General features: G+C 42.4%; 1 protein-coding gene across 4 annotated transcripts; it reads left to right on the forward strand.

Annotated features, from left to right (window-relative positions):
* The first annotated feature begins 34 nt into the window (after positions 1-34).
* Positions 35-16,165, forward strand: LOC121714189 (WD repeat-containing protein on Y chromosome-like). 4 transcript variants are annotated; one of them, XM_042099406.1, is made up of 27 exons: positions 35-384; positions 653-695; positions 837-966; positions 1,283-1,401; positions 2,488-2,591; positions 3,657-3,834; positions 5,052-5,169; positions 5,310-5,394; positions 5,597-5,721; positions 5,850-5,920; positions 6,228-6,358; positions 6,750-6,817; positions 7,243-7,391; positions 8,472-8,609; positions 9,342-9,449; positions 9,773-10,000; positions 10,594-10,664; positions 11,038-11,242; positions 11,520-11,705; positions 12,011-12,139; positions 12,294-12,509; positions 12,890-13,039; positions 13,269-13,440; positions 13,614-13,746; positions 13,898-14,066; positions 14,956-15,054; positions 15,901-16,165. In XM_042099406.1, exons 1-27 carry the CDS (start codon positions 341-343, stop codon positions 16,135-16,137), a joined length of 3,606 nt encoding a protein of 1,201 aa, XP_041955340.1. In that variant the 5' UTR covers positions 35-340; the 3' UTR covers positions 16,138-16,165. The 4 variants fall into 4 exon arrangements, with proteins under 4 accessions (XP_041955340.1, XP_041955341.1, XP_041955343.1 ...); XM_042099407.1 differs by having other exon boundaries at positions 13,272-13,440; XM_042099409.1 differs by having other exon boundaries at positions 11,520-11,696.
* The last annotated feature ends 3,361 nt before the right edge of the window (positions 16,166-19,526 follow it).

Consider the following 19,526-nt stretch of genomic DNA (forward strand, 5'->3'; position numbering starts at 1 on the left):
TCAGATTTTCCTAAGCTGAATGGGAGTTTTGCAAATGCAGAGTCAGTTGTTGAACAAATGGCAAATTTAAATGTTGGTTAGATGTGTTAAAATATTATTTTTTAGGGTTCCTATAATTCCTCCTTATTCCTAACATGTTCTGAAACATGGTTCTCAAAACTGGAATAGAATGGAGAAATGGAATGTTCCTCTGTTCAATGACTTCCAGTTGAGTTGTCACAAACCATGATCTTCCTCAGTGACCTCATCTATGTGTAAAACATTCTGGAATTGGTTCATTCTATCCTACTTTGAGCCTGTCATATTCCTTCAAAGGCAGTAATCTGAGGCCTTAGAGATCATGGGAAGTGTTTCGATAAATGACATCTCTAACACGGAGACTTGGTGAGTCATTTATTATTCATAGGCCTTTTGTCTCAAGCCGTAAATATGCATCGTCATGCTGTTAGGCACTTAGACTTATCTTTATTACCAACACTACAAAACTGACTTCAACTTTATTTATTTAGTTTTTCTTTCTGTTCTCCCTTATTGGATTGATCTACTTTCTGTAACAACAATTACCACCAATGTTGTTGTGTGGCAATAAAGTATATTATTTACAGCTGAGGGAAATGTCTTGTTACCACTGACTTTCCATGTCTGATATCAGTTCTTCAACAGATGGAGTTCGGCATAAAAACAATGGAGCTCAGGTACTTTGACTGTAAAAACGGTTTATCTTATCTGATGGGGATGCTTAGCAAGTGGGTGTGTCTCATGACGTGAATTGAACTGCGGAGACGAAACATTTAGGTGCCGCTTGTCTCCTCCCTGTCACATTCTGTCCTCCGCAGCAGCATGCCAGCGAGTCATCGGACGAGGGCGAGAAGCGGGGTCAGGGCCGCGTGGAGGAGCAGATCAACAACGAGCACCTCCGTCGCATTGAGGCCATGTTCCATGAGGCCGACACAGACGGAGGAGGAGGCCAGTCAAACCCCCACGACATACATACATACATACATATACGAGTGCTCTTATTCTGTCATAGTCTCCCAGAAACCACAGTGTTTTTTTCTTTTTGAAATATTGAATTAATATCATTTTTTCAGGCAAAGGGGCCTAAAGAAAAAAGGAGAGCATAATGAGACCTGTCTAACAAACTTAGGGTTCTCATTATCTTCCATTTTCTGACCATTGGTTCCATCTCGTTCCCTTGCCCTTGCTTTTTCTCTTGCTATTTCTATCCCTCTCCTGGTGTGTCTTGCTTTCGATCCATGTTGCATTGTTTATATTCTATCAGGTCTGGATATGGAGGAATTCCGAGAGGCAATGAAGAAGATCATGGGTAAAGTTGAGGATGAAGACGTGGACATCATCTTCATGAAAGTGGACACAAACTGTGATGGCAGTGTAGATTGGGTGGGTGTCTTGTTTCAATAACATCAACTGTTCTCACATATTTTACATATCACTGCAGGCTCTCTTTCTCCTTGTCTCTCTCTCACTGAGTTTATTCCTTTCATATACGGGCTTGTTTTCATGCGTTTCCAAAATGTTCCATGTGTTTCATATGTTTCAAATATCAGTCCCCCTTTGAGTCCCCTTTTTGCACTGTTAACAATGGCTATGTTGTTAATGTAACATTCAGACATTAATAAATAACCTTATGAATAACCTACCCCCCCCCCCCCCCCCTTTCTGTTAATTATTCCTTCCCTGTTTGTTGTAAATAAAGTCAAAGTTGAATTAAAGATGTAAGCTTTGTGATTGGCAGCATGTGTGAGAGAGAGAGAGAGAGAGAGGGCTAGGGGTGTATCCACGCCTGGCTATGCATGTCATAGAACATCGGCACGTGCACCCACCCCCCAGGTCACAGAGAGCAGAGAATGAGTCAAATGGCCAGCTGCCCCCCACATTCATTATTTATGACAGGCCAGCGCTAATGCCTTCACCCACCCCCTTTATTAGACAGAGCCATAGATCAGAGAGACTGGGCTCTCTGATAAGAGAGCGGGGGTTTTCCAAAAGAAATGAAGGGATTCACTTGGTAAAGAAATGCAAACCCACAGCATTTCTTTGAAAAGGCATCAGTCAGACAAACAGCAGAATATAACAGCATAGCTTTTAAGAGAATGATGTACAATTGTTGATTATCTGATCTTACAGGCACTCATCTAATTTTAATGAGACTTTAATTTGTTCATCACACAGAAAGACTAGCTTCCCTGTTACTATTCTCAACAATACAATATAGTTCTTATTTACCGGTACAAAATCTGTAGTCTCTCTATCTTTAGTTGCAAAAATGTGCAGCGATTTTGAAACTTGCTGAAATGGCTTATCAGTATCAGACACATGGACTACCGTCTATTCAATATTTGGCAATAAAGTCTAGTATAGTAAAATATATTGAACAGTTAATGTTGCTGTATAATTGCAGTGCAACAGCCTTTGTATTTTTAACAAGTTAAAAATCATGATAACAGTGCTTTTGTGTCACCTTAGGATGAGTACCTGAACTACATGTTGCTGGAGTACCGAGAGAAAGACTCCCTACAGAAGCAGAACAGACCCCTCTACTTCCCCAAGCCTCTGAAGGTGGTCCCTGTGTGAGTGTCCTTTCTGCTGGGGAGGTGCTGTGCTAGACGTGCTGATAATAATGTGGGATTTATATTATTGAACACACGGATAAAGAGATACATTGAAAGGAAACAGGGAAGAGTGGAGGCCTAGAGAGGCGTGGTGGAATGGTGGATGGCTGGACAGATTGATGGAGGGTGGGGAAGAGAGAATGGCAGGCGGAGTTCTCTCATCGTTATCCTTGTCTGGAGACCTGTAGGTTCTTGCCTGGAGAGATGAGATAGGCTTTATGGATTTCCTGGTCGCAGACTCATTACCCTAGCCGTCTCCCCTCTGTCTCTCTCTGTCATTAATAACTTCCACTCTTTCTGACTAACCTCTCTGATCCTGTTTTTGCTTTAATCTTAAATTCACTTCCCTCTTCAGTTTTACTTCCTGTTTAGAGTAAATAAAATATCCTTGCCTATCCTATCCTATCCTTGATATGAATCGTTTTAAACTATCATCTGAATCCATACCTCTTTAGTCACACTTCAGCTATATCTGAATGCTACCATGCGTATGAGGTTCCTGAGGATATTTCTGTCTTGTACAAAGAGATATCTGTTCGCTTTTGTCCATATGTGTCACAGACGCTTTGCTCTCTGTCAGTGATAATGATTCACTGCCCTCATTTTCCATGGCTGTGACCTGTCTGTATGTAGACGTGTGTGTGTGTGCGCGTGTGTATAACACCACAGTCCTTCCCAGCCAAAGATGACACATACCCTGACTGTGCACTTAATGGCTCAGTAGCGGCTGCAGACTGCAGTCAGCGTTTGAGGAAGCTGTCTGTCTGAGGCAGGACGCGCTGTGAATACAGATCAGATCTCGGCACCAGCAGCACGTGACCCTCTGGGCAGAGTCTCTCACCACAGGAACATTTGGACACACTGAAATACACACAGCACATTACGTGTCAACATGGTTGTGAAATTAGATCTTTTGAGTAATTATTTGTGTTTGTGTGCATCCTCAGTGCCCACTGTAAACTGTGTATTTGTAGATATGTGCATCCTCAGTGCCCTCTGTAAGCTGTTTGTGTTTGTCCGCAGAGCCCATTGTGAGCCCATTGTGCGGATCCAGTTTCATCCGTTTCAGTCCCTGCAGGCCGACAAGAAGGGCGGTAATGCGCCAAAGACCCGCATGCAGCTGGGCCGCTACCTGACCGTAAGCCGTGATGGCATTCTCAACTACTGGAGCGAGCGCTTCAAGCTCACCCGCACCATCAATGTCAGTCCCCTATGTGTGTGTCTGGTTGTGTGTCTGTAATTTTGCCTATTTTTTTATGGCTGTGTCATATATAACAGTCCAAAAGAAGATGTGTGTGACCCACTTAGAGGAAGACACTACTGAATGGCTCCCAGTAAAACCAGTTTGAAACACTATATCAATCCAAATGCTCAGCTTCTCTCAGCGTTCACCTCACGATGCTGCATCCCCTCCCACCCCATCCTTGCCCGACAGTCACCTGTTTTTTTTGCTTGTGACGGACGGGGCTGCGCTCGTTGCTGCTACTGCTCCCCACTGTCATTTTGCCACTAGCAGGCTGCCAAAGGCTACGATTGTCTGGTCTCTTAGCTGTTCAGAGATCAGTGGCGGGGTGCGGCTGGCACATGGGCATCAGCTGCATAAACACATTAAGCTCCACTGAATCAACAATTTAACATATGAGCTAACACCAGGCGCGTAACTGAAGCGTTCCGTTCGCGACGCGTAAAATCCATTTTAGATGAATGGTCTATTTTTTTCGAACGTACACCCCACTGTCACGTCTGGTTTAACTACTTCCATTGATTATAATGGAAGCTAATTGTTGCAGCAGACACAACGCGAACGGAACACTTCAGTTACGCGCCTGGTGTAGCTCAGCCCTAAGATAACATCCTTTGATCTAAGCTGCCCAATGTATGTGATCAAATTAATTTAAGTGGCACTCCTATTCAAACAAATGTTATTAAGTCAAATAGAATAGTCGGGCACCACTTACAACAAGTCTTGCTGATCCTAGCACTTACCAACACTCAACTGTTTAAAAACAGCACTCACTGATGCACTTATTCTTACTGTACTCTACTGTTTTTAAATTGTCCTAAAATTGTTGAGAGAATTGTTTTAAAACTTAACTGTTACCATGTTGTTAGTCGCTTTGGTTAAAAATGCGTCAGCCAAATGTAATGTACAGTAAATGTAAAATGGTGCATTATGAGGAGGAAAGTGTATAGTCATATTTTGAGTGTGTGTGTGACTTGGTCATCAGCTTCTGTGTGCTAAATTGTAGTCTTTTGATGGATTTTTCTGGAAATGCATTTGTTGTGAACTGTATGAGTTAAATGAAGGGTAGAGACCTGCACACTGTTGTTGAAGCTCCCAGGCAACTTCTTACTAACGGAACGTTTGAGTACTGTATGAAACATGGGAAAGACTCTCTCTCTCTCTGTTTCTCTCAGTTGGACCAACTGAAGCACACTCAGCTTACTTCTCATCCCCAGCAGATCTGGGTGACTGACATGATCTGCCTCAGCAACTTGAATCTACTGGCCCTGGCCACCACTGGACGAGACGTGGGTGTGTGTGCAACTGACCGTATGCATCATTTGCATTTGCATGAAGTATTTAGCCAGGGGGCTCTGGAGCATGATTTGAAGAACCCTCATAATTCTGTGTGTGTGTGTGTGTGTGTGTGTGTGTGTGTGTGTGTTTTTCAGAATTCTTTGACATCAGCGCCAACAAATGTGACCTTGTGTTCTCACTCACTGGCCTAGAGGGATACGTGGCGGTCATGGACTACTGGTAGGTTGTGTGGTTCCAAAAAAGTGGAATGGTGTCTATAGAGCATCACAGTAATACAGTATTACATTGTACTGTGAATTCCATCTCCCATGTAGAAAAATAATTGCTGAGGATTTCTGCCTTATTCTAGCTCGAACCCTTGGGGCTGTAGTGGACAGTGTGCCATCTTTCATTGTTGTCTTGGGTCATGTCTGCCCTTCAGGTCCGATGGAACCAAAGGGGTGTTCTGCGCAGGAGATGTGGATGGCGCCATCTCTGTGTTTATCTCACACAATGTGGTACAAAATGGGCTTTTCAATAGCGGTGCCATTAAATCTATAAAACCAGGTACTTGCTATATGTTGTAAGTAAGCATTCATTTGTGTATGTATATATTTGCTTATGTACGCATATGTTTGTGTATAAAACTCTCCATACAACTGTAAATGTGTTTCTTGTGTTCTTGATTATTTTAGGGGGCAGAACTCGCCTGGCTGTCCCAGCACTGTTTAAGAACACCTCCAATTATTACCTGTGCTTTAAAGTGGTGAGGGAGCTACCGGTCTTTCTGTAAATGAGGTTCATTCTATTATTCTTGAATGAAAGTTCCTCAGCAGTGCATTTCATCTCTTCTGTGAGAATTATACGTGTATTTTATGGACATGTGTTGGCAGATAAGCAGAGAGAGAGAGACGGTTGTGTCTCCCTGTGTCTTTGTGTGCCTCCATAACTGTCTTTCATTTCTATATATCCTAACAATTTCTGCACAATGCTTTCACTGTCTTCCAACGTCCCATTTACCTCTCTCTCTCTCTCTCTCTCTCTCTCTCTCTCTCTCTGTTCCTCTCTCTTAGACCTTGCACAACACATGGTGCCATCAGATCCGCTTCCTGCCGGAGCTGAACGCTGTTGCCACCTGCTGTACGTCCGACCAAACTGCCATGGTGCTGACCAGCATTCCCCACTCACACAAGGCCAAAGTCAAGTAGGTCTCCTCACTCCTTCTCTTCCCCTCACCACCTGCCACATAACACCCAGTGGAATTGGTGTGCTTGTGACTGGCTCACTCATTAACCAGCCCCCTGTAATCAGTGCAATTGTGTGTTGCTTGTACAACAAACATAAAGACACAAATCTATAGTTGACTTGTATGTGTTGTCTCTTGTTTCTGTCATAAAGACAGTCTTGTCTGCCCTGAATGAAGTAGTCACAACACTGTTATGTGACACATAGTAGCTTCAAAGAAATGCCATTGAGATATGTACTATGAACTTTTATTAAATGCCACTTTCTGCACACTTAAATTAGGTTAAGTTCATTAAAATGTGATATTGACACACTCTTAGTTGTACTTCCTTGTGTTTTTTCCTTCTCAGTAACTCTGCCTTTCAGCTAAGGAAAGGGATACTGTGTTTTGATTACTCTGCAGAGTTTAACATCATAGGTAAGTGAACTTAGAGTTCTGATTTGTATGATTATGGTTTTTGATAATATGGGAACTTAGTTAGTTAGTTAGTTAGTTAGTTTATTAGTTTTCCCCTTAGGGAAATTCTTTTTCACATTTTTCATACCGCTTTTCATCCTCATGGCACATACATGGACATATTATTTTCATTGATGATATTTGATATTGTTATGATTATTAATAGTATTGTTATTATTACTAGTATTATCATGCTTAATGTAGGCTTTTTAGCTCTATTTGAAACTATTCATTTTAACTAATGTAGTCTTCATATACTGTAAGTTGCTTTGGACAAAAGTGTCTGCCAAATACCATGAACATAAACATACAGTAAGTGATTCAGTAAATTAGCATTGAGGATATGGAGAGTGACTTTGCCAGATGTAACTGTCCCTTTCCTGCAGTGACTGGAGGATTTGACCGGATTGTGAGGGTGTGGAATCCCTATGTCACCAACTGTGCCACGAGCCAGATGAAGGGTCACTCCACTGCGGTCACTTTTATCTCTGTCAATGGCCAAATCAACAAAATCATCAGCATTTCCAAAGACAAGGTCTGATTCCAAATTATACCACAATTATTTATTTTTCATCTTAATGCTAGATATGTAGATAGCAAGTGAATAACAAACTCTGACCACTGTTATTTGTTAATTTGTTTTTTGTTCATTTTTGGGCTTGAAATTACCATCACCTTGACCATTACAATATGAATTTGACCCCCAACCTCTTTATTCACCCCAGAAATGGACTCAGCATCCCAAAATATCTATGATTTGATAGCAAAACCATCAAAATTGACCCATTCGGTGCAGAGATAGGCTATTGTTATTGTCCATCTGACTCTTTTGCCGGCCATTTTAGAAATATGCCAATAAAACATTTGCCACTACCTAAATTTAATGTTTTCATCCAGAAATGTTCACTAAATGTCCTTAGGATACCTAAAAATGGAAAAACCTCAATAACTTCACTGCATTACTTCCACTCACTCACTGCATACTGCATCACAGTAGAGGACACTTTTATTCCGATTAGAATTGGAATAATGGCTCAATCGGAATAAAAATGACACATTTAAACACCTTGGTCTGATCCAATTAGAATTTTAATCAGATTGAAAGGGTGGTGTATCCCATTCTTATTCCGATTGAACAACCATGTTTGCGGTTGCCTGCTGTAGCTTCTCAAGGAAATGTAAAGCAGCAACAGCTATTCCGAATGACAAAAAAACTGTCTGTAGGTGGGTTTAATGGTCAGGTTTTTTTTTTTTTTTTTTTTTTAAACCTTTTTGAATGATTTTCATCTGATTACATATGGTACATTCTATTCCATTCTCTCAAGCACTCTAAAATCTTTGATCAGAATAGCTGTTGCCACTTAAGGAATAATGAGAATGATGAGGGGGAAAAACATGATCAACAAAGAAGAGGTTCTTATGGTCCTTAAGATATTAAGATCTTATTCCATTTTGCCATGTCAAATAATTGTGTGACTCTTGCTTTTAGGCTTGTCCACTGTAAAAAGCAGGCTGTTACCCCTCTATTTGGAATTGTGAAATATCATTTGATAGATCATCGGATCACACACACAGATCTTGATGTTCTTTTTGTTCCTTTTTTGTCTGTCCCCAGAATGTTCGTGTGTGGGACCTGCAGGACTGTGCCTGCCTACAAAACATCCACTCCAGGAACATGCCCATGGGCCGGTTCCCCATCTACAGCATGCATTACAACCCGGACAAACACACGCTAGTGATGGGCACCTTTGTGGTGGGTCAAAGTGCAACGTGACATTACTAATCATTATGACAATGTGTTGTCGCATGACCTGTGTCTTGAGCAGGTTCTTTTGTGTACAAAATATAGGACCTCACATTAGTGTATTAAGCGGACCTATACATGGATTTCTATGCAACGTCACGAAAACATGCGTGCGCAACTAAGAGGCAGAAAGCACCATAGAACAGCATAGAGCAGTGCTCTCCATGAAAATAATAAAATGAGTTTTTGTGCTGAAAATTGCACCAATTCGAAATCATGATGGTTAGAGAATGTTCAATATGTTCAGTATCCCTAACGGAATGCATGTCTTTGCCAAAAAAGACAAAATACGATGTTATATTAATAATGCAAATGAACTTCAAACTCTGAAATATAGTCTGAAATGAGATGTTATTATCATTGAGACAACAGGGGTATACAAAAAATTCAGATTGTAGCTTACAGCAGCCGACTATTTAGGTTAAGTTTATAACGTTGTGGACGGACATCAAGCGTCTTCTGCCCCACGGCTGTGCGCGAATCTAGTTTTGTTGGTAAACTGGAAACCTGTGTATTGTTCAAATAGATGCAGAGTATACTCAGTAGATAGGTAGCCTATTGTATTGATTGATGTAGTATTAATTGCTACCTAAGTGTTATAGCTTGAATTTTATTCCTCCTTTTTGTAAGTCACCTTGGATAAATTAATAAATGTAAATGTGTCTTCATGGCTTCACACAGATAGGGGTTCTTCATGGAGTGGTTGATGACGTGGACAGTCTTGATAAGTTGAAGACGTCCCATGAGAATTCTCTATGTACTGCGCTTTACAACTGCAACTTCAAACAGGTCAGAGCCTCTAATAATGTGGCCCATAAGATTTTTCACAAGTGCAACAGAATTTCAGTAATCCAGGGTAATGCTGAATCATCAACAAAAGTGGCAGTAATACTGGTCTCTTGGTAAGGGGAATGTAATGGACATGACACATGAAGTAGTTGAGGATGATGGGGTATTTTTCTGACCCTTGTTTGATGTCTGAGGTACAGCAGAAATTATTTATTTAAAAAAGGTTGTATAAACTCAGACTGTTTTCTAACTCACTGTATAGAGGTGATTACATGTAATGATTAGATTACAGGTAATAACCACTGACCCCTTCTTCTGTGTAGGTGGTGAGCGGGTGTCATAATGGTGTGGTTAGTGTGTGGGATATCCTGACCGGTGACAAGGTTATGCAGTTCCAGACATCCCCAGAAAAAGCTGTAGAGGTGACCGCCATGTCGTTTGATGGGCCCAAGAGACGCCTCATCACTGGATCTAAAGACGGAATGATCCGTCTGTGGAACTTCAACAACGGAGCCCTGTTGCTCACACTCCCATTGCTGGAAGAAAATGAGGTCCTACACCACAAGTAGTCCCACACACTACAACATGGAGCCATCTCTATTGATATCAAGTTTCTTCTTTATGTATACTGGAAAACTCTGTTGGTCATGGAGGAGATTTTCTATTCTTAAAATCAATACTTGTGGATATTTGTTTGTTCCCAACACAGCTCTCATTTATTGTGTTGTATTTCTCTGGCATTTTTAGATATTTCATTATGGCTATCATTCACAATTTATGCATGTTTTTTGTGTGTGTTTTTTAAGTGTCTGTAATTAACAACATTTTCTCATGTTTCCCTTGAAACTAATCATACTATGAACTGCCTGGAAGCATCACCACACCTTAAAAATCTATATGACTACTCTCACCTGTGAAAAATTGGACATCATTAATTTAATAATCAATTATCATAACATCATTAATCATTATTTCAAGAAACATAAACATAATGTTGCTGTTTGAAAAACAATACCACTTGTTCAAATGTGATATTTATAAATTAAAATACATTTCTACTAACAATAGAAAGGCAGTAATGTAGTTGGATATTATGGACAATTTAGTTTTACAATGTGCCTGGTCTCTCTTATGATCATCCCAGGTGACAGGGATCCTATACATAAACCAAAGGATCTATGTGTCTGGGTGGAGCAAGAAAGTCATGTGGTATTTGTGAGTAAATGTGTTCTTTCTGCCTCCTTTAAAAAGTCCTGGTAAAATATTTCACACTATCATATTTCAGATAAAACCATCATTTCCTTCACTGCTAACTATCTGTTAAAAATACTATACTAGGACAATATGTTGCTAATTAGTGTATACCCTTTTGACATATGGGGCACTCTTACTAATCTTTAGCCTTTAGAACCCCTCTTGGGTTAAAAACAGTGTCATACAACCACATTATGGTTTGGGCTGATCTGATACAAACGAAACTTAGCAAGAGTGGGATAGGGGAGTGAAAAGTTGTAACCTAATTCACTTCTTGGGTGTAAGATATTGTTCACATAGGGAAACAGCTCTAATGAATGATCACCTTCTTCAGAGATGTAAAAGAGGACATGGAGATGGAGTGCCGCGTGTGGAACCAGTATCACACTGAGGACATCTTCTCCATGCACGCCCACGGCAACAAGATGCTGGTCACTGCCTCCTACAGTGGTGACATCATCGTATGGAACATTGACTCGGGCCGAGCCTTCTTTCGGTTCAATGCCTTTGAGAGCCCTCGACCACTCATGCCAAATCGGGTGAGCAGTCAACACTGATTCCAGGCGCCATTTTTAACTCACCAACTGCCTCTTATCCCCGCCCATACCATTGATATATTATTTAAAAAATACTTACAATAGATTACATTTTACAGCAGACATTTGTGACCAGATCCTTTACAGGACAACATAAGTATCCATTGACTGTGTGTAATGACTACTTGATCTGTGTGGGATTAATACAGATTGAGCTGCAGGTTCTACAACCTCTGTCTTCTTTGGATCTGACTTCAGTTCTCTGCCACTGTGTCTGCAGGTGATTGACCTGAGCCAGAGCCTTGAGGCCTGTAAGGACTCGGAGTCCTGCTCATCAGTACTGAGCAGGACGTCTGATGAAGATGAGGATGAAACAGAAGGTCCTGAGGGCCACAATGAGACTCATTCCCACACCTCGTCTCCCCAGGCAAATTGGACAAGCAGCAAACAGACTGAGGTCACACAAGTCAGTGATGAGATGACCCAGGCCCTCATGTGTAGATGTCATACTCATATCCTGAGTCTTTCAACCCTCATTTATGCCTAATGTGTATGCCTTATCTGCTAAAAGTTAAAGTTAACATTAACAAACTTTAAATGTTAGCAAAGTTAACATTGATATAAAGTGTCCACTTTGGTCCTTCAGTGTGATATCTTTGCCTATCAGAAGATTTACTTACAATCTTTCTTTCATAAAAAATCCCTTGCCTACATAATAAGGCAATTATTAGGATGTTTTACTTCAACTACACTTGTTTTTGTAACTAACAGGAAATCAAAGAGGATGTGGAGAATAACATGTCCTCTAACTCAGCAAGACCAAAATCAAAGGAGAAGAAAGCTAAACCTGCACCCATCGGTGCGGAGGAGCTGGAGAGACCTCGGCTTGCTGTGGAGAAGGTCTCATGTTCACTTATTCAGTCTGAATGACAAACATACACACACACGCACACACACACACTCCTGCTGATTTGCTTGCTTCATCTAAATGGAACTCTTGAAACAGCAGTGTTGTCTTCAACCACCTCTAGCTGATGTGTCCCCTACTCCTCAGGCTCTCTTCTTGGGCACACGTGAGAGGAGTCCTGACACTGCCATCTTGTTGACCAGTGCTGCTGATGGCTATATCTACGCCTGGTCCATTCACCACCAGGGGGGGCTTCTGGGCAAGTTTAAAGCCGTGCACGGAGACAGCACGTCCATCAGCTCCATGTCCACTGATTTGCACAACCAGATGCTGCTTACTGGGGACAGTCAGGGATACATCATGGTGAGCTAGTCTGGAAGTCTGAGATCAGAGAGCTTAGACTGCTTAAAGAGCTTAGACAGATACTATGTCTGTGGGATGGTGGATTTTCATGTGTGTAGGATGGTGTTTCTGGGAAGATGATTCCTCAGTTGGGGGTCACATGTAAAGCATATGCAAACTATCACTTCAGGGATATTTGCATTTGACAGTTTACTTCTCACCTACATACAAGACAACTACCAGGCTGGTAATGATTTTTTTTTATGTTTGGGCAGTGATATTATTTTCATAATTCTAAATGTGTAGTCAATCTTGGTAAAATTGGTAAAGTTACTACAGAAAAAAAAAAAAACAAGTCTTGTCCTCCACTGGGGACCCTTATGCTCTCTTCCTGTCCCCAGCTGTGGAACATTGGGAAGTACTGCTACTGCATGCAAGGAGGGCAGGAGAGCCTATGCCAACAGCCAGGAGACATCAACCTACCCAGTCTTATCCCCAAGTACTGCAACCTGGAGGGGCCACGGAGGATAGTGACACAGGATGCCTCAAAGGTAAGGCTGGGAGATGGGGCAGTGGGAGTGTGAGGGTGCTTTAAAGATCAGTACTAAACGTACTTCATTTGAATGACCATTCTGTTGATAGTCAGAGCTTTCTTAAATAGCTACCTCTCTATCTCATGTGGTATAGTCATATCGTCTCGTCTATTTTTTTGGTCTGTTACTTTCCGTATCTAAAATATTTGTGTGCTTTTGCATTAACACATTTGCATTTTCACCACAGCAGGTGATTGATGGATGGACCGTGTCCCTGGTCCCACCTCCTCTGCTGAGCTCCTGGCGCTGTCACGTGAAGAGCATTGTCAGCCTAGAGTATGTGGAGCGATTCTGTCTCATCGTCACGGCAAGCCTTGACTGTAACGTGCGTGTGTGGACCATTGCTGGAGGCTATGTGGGTGTGTGTTTCTGACAAGAAAAAACTCTGACATGCACATTGTGAATATATTTAGTTTACAGTATTGTTTTACACCATATCAATCGATAGTGTTTTTCATTGAGAAACTACCTGAATGTGTATTAAAAGAATGAGCCCATGGTGATCTGAACTGTAGTGGTGGATGCCTTTCAGGTACGTTTGGCCAGGCACCGTGGCGCGTGGGACATCCGAATGCTTTCCCCTGGGATCTGCCCCTAGATCTGCGCAGGCTAGGGTCCTCTCAGACACTGAAGGTGCTCAACCAGGGCAGGAGACCACATTGGAAGTAAGTTTGGATGAGAAAGATTACTGAAACAAAGAAAATGCAAAAGGTGACTCTGTGTCTTGTTATCCCATTCCCACTTATGGTGCCAAATATAACCCCTAATCTTTGTTGATTTAGCCATCTCTCATTTTCCTTTCAATCCCGTCTGTAGTTGTGCCAGGCGGATTTTGCACGCCCTCACTGTACAACGGCAGCAGGCATCCATGTCCAGCGCGGCAGATAACCTGCAAGAGCTGGTGGCCACTGACCCGCGCATCGCCAAGTACACTGACGAGCAGATCGAACAGACCTGGGAGAAGTGGGCCATGAAAGGCAAGCAGGTTGGTACATGTCTCCATTCAGGAACACGGAGATATGATGTTTGGTAGTAGATGTGAGCAATTGAAATGGAAGCGCAAGCACTCTAAATGACAAAGCAGCTGTTTCAGTTCACATGTACAGTCATTCTGTGAGAAACATGAGTTGTATATATTATTTTGCTAAAGCAATTCTATTAGTTGATTTTTTTGTGCACAACCAGTACATTTATTAACAACAATTTACTCAGAACACACAACCAATTTCCCCTGGGGGCTATACTACAGCACTTATTTAATTGGCCAGGGAGCATAGACATGAATTTTTGAGTGACTGTGAGATCTCTATGTTTTAGGTTACTCTAATGTACTAGTGTAGATGTAATGGCTAAAAATGACGGAATTCTGTTGACAAACATTTCTGTCTTTGGGTCAGACAAGTAGAACAGTATTTTTTTATTATTATTTATTTATTTACAATACACAGCACATTGTCATGATCATGAGGAAGCTTCTCCAACACACATTTTGCACATTGCCCTCTCCCCACATACACAGCACACTATCCCATCTCCCCTGTCACCCCCCCAACACACACACCAAGACCCCTGGCAGTTGGGTTAGCCCCTTGAGCCGTGGATCTGCCCAAGGTTTCTTCCTTGGTAAGGGAGTTTTTCCTTGCCCGTTGCTCTTGGGTGCTTCTTGTTGGTGCCCCCCAATCCCAATCCTCCCCCACCTTTCTTATGCAGCCCTTGCCACTTAATCTACTAAACCCCTCTTCTACTGCACTTTTTACCCCCCACCCCCCATAAATGCACAAATAGGCTGACACCAGACATAATTTCACTGCATTTCTTACTTCCAGGAACTATATGCATGTGACAATAAACTTCCTTGTATCTTTATTTTGCAGAAGAGCTCCATTCTTGGCGAGACTTACAGACAGAAAATCAGGCATCATTTGCCCACCTGCCCCCCTGATCTACAATCTTCCTTCAGTAGCCGTGAGCAGGTATACTGTAGTTCAGAGCTGTCACCATTTATAGTGGTAGTGTTGTTCTGACTCACATACCGGTATGTTTAGGTTGGAACTAATTCTCTCTCTCTCTCTCTCTCTCTCTCTCTCTCAATTCAATTCAATTCAATTCAATTCAATTCAATTCAAGGTTGCTTTATTAGCATGACTGTAAGTAAGTACAGTTTTGCCAAAGCACAATTAAAACAGCATAACAATTACAACATTGACGCATTAAGGGAAACAGTAACATGTAACATGAAAAATTGTGTGTATACCCTCACTTTCTCTCTCTTTTTCCACACACACACACACACACACACACACACACACACAGACACACACACACACAGGCATGATACACACACAGGCATGATCACACACACACACACACACACACGGGCAGCATACACATTCTCTCTCTCTCTCTCTCTCTGACTGGGTGCAAACAAATATTTGTGGGCAGCCGTGGCCTACTGTCTAGCGCTTCGGACTTGTAACCAGAGGGTTGCCGGTTCGAACCCCGACCAGTAGGCACAGCTGAAGTGCCCTTGAGCAAGGCACCTAACCCCTCACTGCTCCCCGAGCGCCGCTGTGGTTGCAGGCAGCTCACTGTGCCAGGATTAGTGTGTGCTTCACCTCACTGTGTGTACACTGTGTGCTGAGTGTGGGATAAATGCAGAGACCAAATTTCCCTCACGGGATCAAAAGAGTATATATTCTTAAACTACTACTACTTTACTACTAATACTTAAACTACTACTAATAATAATACTCTCTCTCTCTCTATGTTTTGTGAGTCAAACTAACTGTTATAATACTCCTTCTTTGTCACTTCTGCAGCTAAGAGTTTACAAGGCAATGCCCTGCACAGCCCTCCTGCCCATAATCCAGCCTCCAGAGCCCAATCTAATAAAGGAACAGCTTCAGAAGACACAGGAGGGAGCAGATAACACCAAGAACACCAGGCAGAAGAGTTTGGCCCGGCGTGCTCCTAGACGCTTTCTGGGCGCCTCCAGGGAATTGTGCAAAAAGATTACCATAGTACAGTGTCTGCAAAGTAGCCATATAACACCATAAATCATATAACCTGTGTTTATTGAACCTATTATTTTGCCTTGGTTGCAGTTATTCTCACTGTAATCAATGAACCCTACCTCTTCCAGCCAAGGGATCACTATTTGGCCATCTTGGATCCTCCCCTTGACCTTGTTACCATGGCGACAAATCAAATAGTCTAATAGGGAGTTGTTTACCAAAGGCATATCTTGAAGGGGCGTTTCATAATAAGTAGGCCTGTGTAATGCACCTTAAGGAGGAGGAAACGGTGGAAGAGATTAATGTAAGCTTCTCCTCTTATTCAGCCCTACAACATGATGTTTAGTACCTTATGAGCCCCCTGCAATTTGCTCATCAAGCCTCCAGGGGGGCGGAGTAGGCAATTCTGACTTTAATACATTTATTATGACCGACACGCAGCGAAGCAGTTTTTTTTTCTTCCGGATCCCCCCCCCCAGTAATTTTGTTTCAACGATTCCCGGGACGCTGAAAGACCGGGTGCACAAAACGTGGTGGCATGTAGCCCCACAAGGATGACATGGAACCATTGTTTTTCCGCCACCCCCCACCGGACTGGACCCCCAAAAAGAGGGTAGGGCGGACACCGTTTTCTGTGAATATCTCGAGAACCGTAGGGCCTCAGATGACCAATTTTTGGTATGATGGCCTCCAGGGGCCATGTCAACCCATCCCATATCCACTCATTTGATGTATAGCGCCACGTAGTTAAAAATGAAAAGGCAAAAACAAGGCATTATATTCACAGGTATCTTTGGCTGACAGGTTCAAAACTGCACAGAATTTGAAGTGTAGGATCATTATCACACCCTCTGAATGCATGCCAAGTTTTGTGGAGTTCCATTAATGGGGGACCATATAATAAATTCATATGTGTACATTTAGTGACTGTACACTACACATGCACACACGCACACACACTCATGAACACACACAAACATACACATAAAGATACATGAACACACATGCGCACACATAAACACGCACGCACACACACTGCCCCCCCCCCCCCCCCACACACACACTCATTTACATACACAAAAGTGAGTAGGAGTATTGGAGATGGAGACAAATTGACAAGTGTGACTTTTCATCTGCTTTTAACACGCAACCCAATATTCTTGCAGAGGTATTAGCTAAGGAATTTTATCTTGAAGCAGGTCTGATCATGGATCCTTGACTTTCTTCCAATTCTTTCACACAAACATATGGGTATTTGTGGACATTTTTGGGAGGTATCCATGCTTTTGGAGGTGCAAACAAACGCTGAATCGCCATTGAGATCACATAGTAAGGAGCTGGCTCAAGGGTTATAAATGTATTTTGTAGTGTTTAGTTGTATAATGAAAGCACAGTTTTTATAGCCATCCATGTGTCTTCACTTCTGGTTCCTTGGCTATGAATTTGTAACTTTAGCGGACTATTTGACATCTTTAGAACACTAAACATATAGGAGGTGTCAAATGTTGAGTTACTCCAGTCTAGATTTTTTGACGTTAATCACTCCTATGATGTATTGCTATTGTCGATCCAAAGTAAAATGCCTGTTTTGAAGTTAATTTATGGTTAAATAACAAAAAATCCAATTGTTTGCACCTCCAAATGGGCGGTAACCTGAAGTGCCCTTGAGCAAGGCATGTAACCCCTCACTGCTCCCCGAGCACCGCTGTTGTTGCAGGCAGCTCACTGCACCGGGATTAGTGTGTGCTTCACCTCACTGTGTGTTCACTGTGTTTCACTAATTCACGGCTTGGGATAAATGCAGAGACCAAATTTCCCTCACGGGATCAAAAGAGTATACTTATACCTACATCTGTGACGTGAGTTTGTGTGAAAGAATGGGTCAAAGTGGGCTCATGTCTGACAAAAGGATAACATGCACACTGCACAGGCTCCCCAAAGGGATGTGTTTTATCGCCTTTTATACACAAACTCTTGCACTAGCACTTTCCCAAATAGGCAATTTATCATATATTTCCTGAATTCTTGGTCAACGATACCCGGGAACCCGAAACACCGGAGCACATGAAACTTGGTGGGCATGTAGCAACACTAGACTTTTACAGAAAAAAATTGTTTGGTTCTGGCACCAGTGTAAATGCGTTAAGGCGCAATGGGAGAATCTGGGCGGCCGTTTTGACCACAGGAGATTTAAAATCTGACTGATCAAAAGCAGCAATAGCAGAGACAGCACATTATGACAATCTTTAAATCCACAAAGCTCTTCCAGTCATTGGTCAGAATGTTTGTTTGAGTCAATGGTTCCCAGGACACTGAAAGACCGGGCTGCACGAATCTTGGTGGGCATGTACTGTAGTCCCACAAGGATGGCATGGAACCATTGATTTTCGTTTCCCCCCTGCCGGACTGGACCCCCCAAAAGGAGGGTAGGGCGGACACTGTAGGGATGGTCTTCTGTGAATATCTCGAAAACCGGTGGGTCTAGGAGGACCACATTTGTTTTGGATGTTGGGCTCAAGGGGCCATCTCAACCCATCCCATAACCATTCATTTACGGTACAGCGCCACATTAAAAAAGCAAAACTGTGGCTCTAATCACAGGACTGACGTGTTCGGAACTGCATGGAATTTGATCTGTAGGATCATTATTCATGGGGGGCCATACAATAAGGTAATTTATGTGTACATTTAGTGACTGTACACAAATCGGCCTGCAGATGGTGTTGAGCGTAGGGTTGCCGGATGAAGTTGAAATGTACATGCACACACACAAAGACACACGCAGACATGCACACAGACACACACACACTCTCATAACCCCCCCCCCCACACACACACACACACACAGAATGTGCAGGACTGGGCGCAGTCCATTTGTAGCGCTCGGCGATACATCTAAGTATCACTGTACACTGAGTGTGCATCTCATTTTTCCCCTTGAAAGGATGCATTGGAGCCATGCACGGTCTCATTTTCTGAGGGTGATGGTGTCACTATAGGACTATTGTAATCCAGTGGTTTCTGAGGGCTGTTAATGACACCATAGCTCTTGTTCTGTGGGCTACAGTACATTAGCCTACTGTTTTATCCGACACAGCCTGGCACAGTTTTGTCTTTGAGTAGCCTGGTTTGACTCTGGCCGAGAATGAACAGAAAAATTAAACTAAATTTCAATTACGTCGACTATCAAATGTAGGCCTATTAATTTTGTACACGTCTTTGACTGTGACCCCGGAGGATAATTTATGTGAGTGTGTAGACTACCTACTGTAATCGGTAATGACTTGATTTAGAAGTTGTAGCCTACTGCTACTGTTGCACTACCACTAGCAAAATAGACAGTTTCGTCATCTTTATTTTCTAAGCCGATTGGTTACCTTTTCTCCCATCAGGGGCTACTCGAAGTTCACGGAGGAGAAATAGGAGGGGCG

This window comes from Alosa sapidissima, chromosome 7 (genome assembly GCF_018492685.1).
Source record: "Alosa sapidissima isolate fAloSap1 chromosome 7, fAloSap1.pri, whole genome shotgun sequence".
In the NCBI taxonomy this organism is placed as follows: domain Eukaryota; kingdom Metazoa; phylum Chordata; class Actinopteri; order Clupeiformes; family Clupeidae; genus Alosa; species Alosa sapidissima.

Excerpts from the sequence above, each read along its gene's own strand:
- LOC121714189 (XM_042099406.1), top strand. The coding sequence starts at position 341 with ATGGGAAGTGTTTCGATAAATGACATCTCTAACACGGAGACTTG. Across the intron at positions 1,402-2,487 it reads GTGATGGCAGTGTAGATTGG|GATGAGTACCTGAACTACAT; the intron begins GTGGGTGTCTTG and ends GTGTCACCTTAG. Across the intron at positions 5,921-6,227 it reads ATTACCTGTGCTTTAAAGTG|ACCTTGCACAACACATGGTG; the intron begins GTGAGGGAGCTA and ends CCTCTCTCTTAG.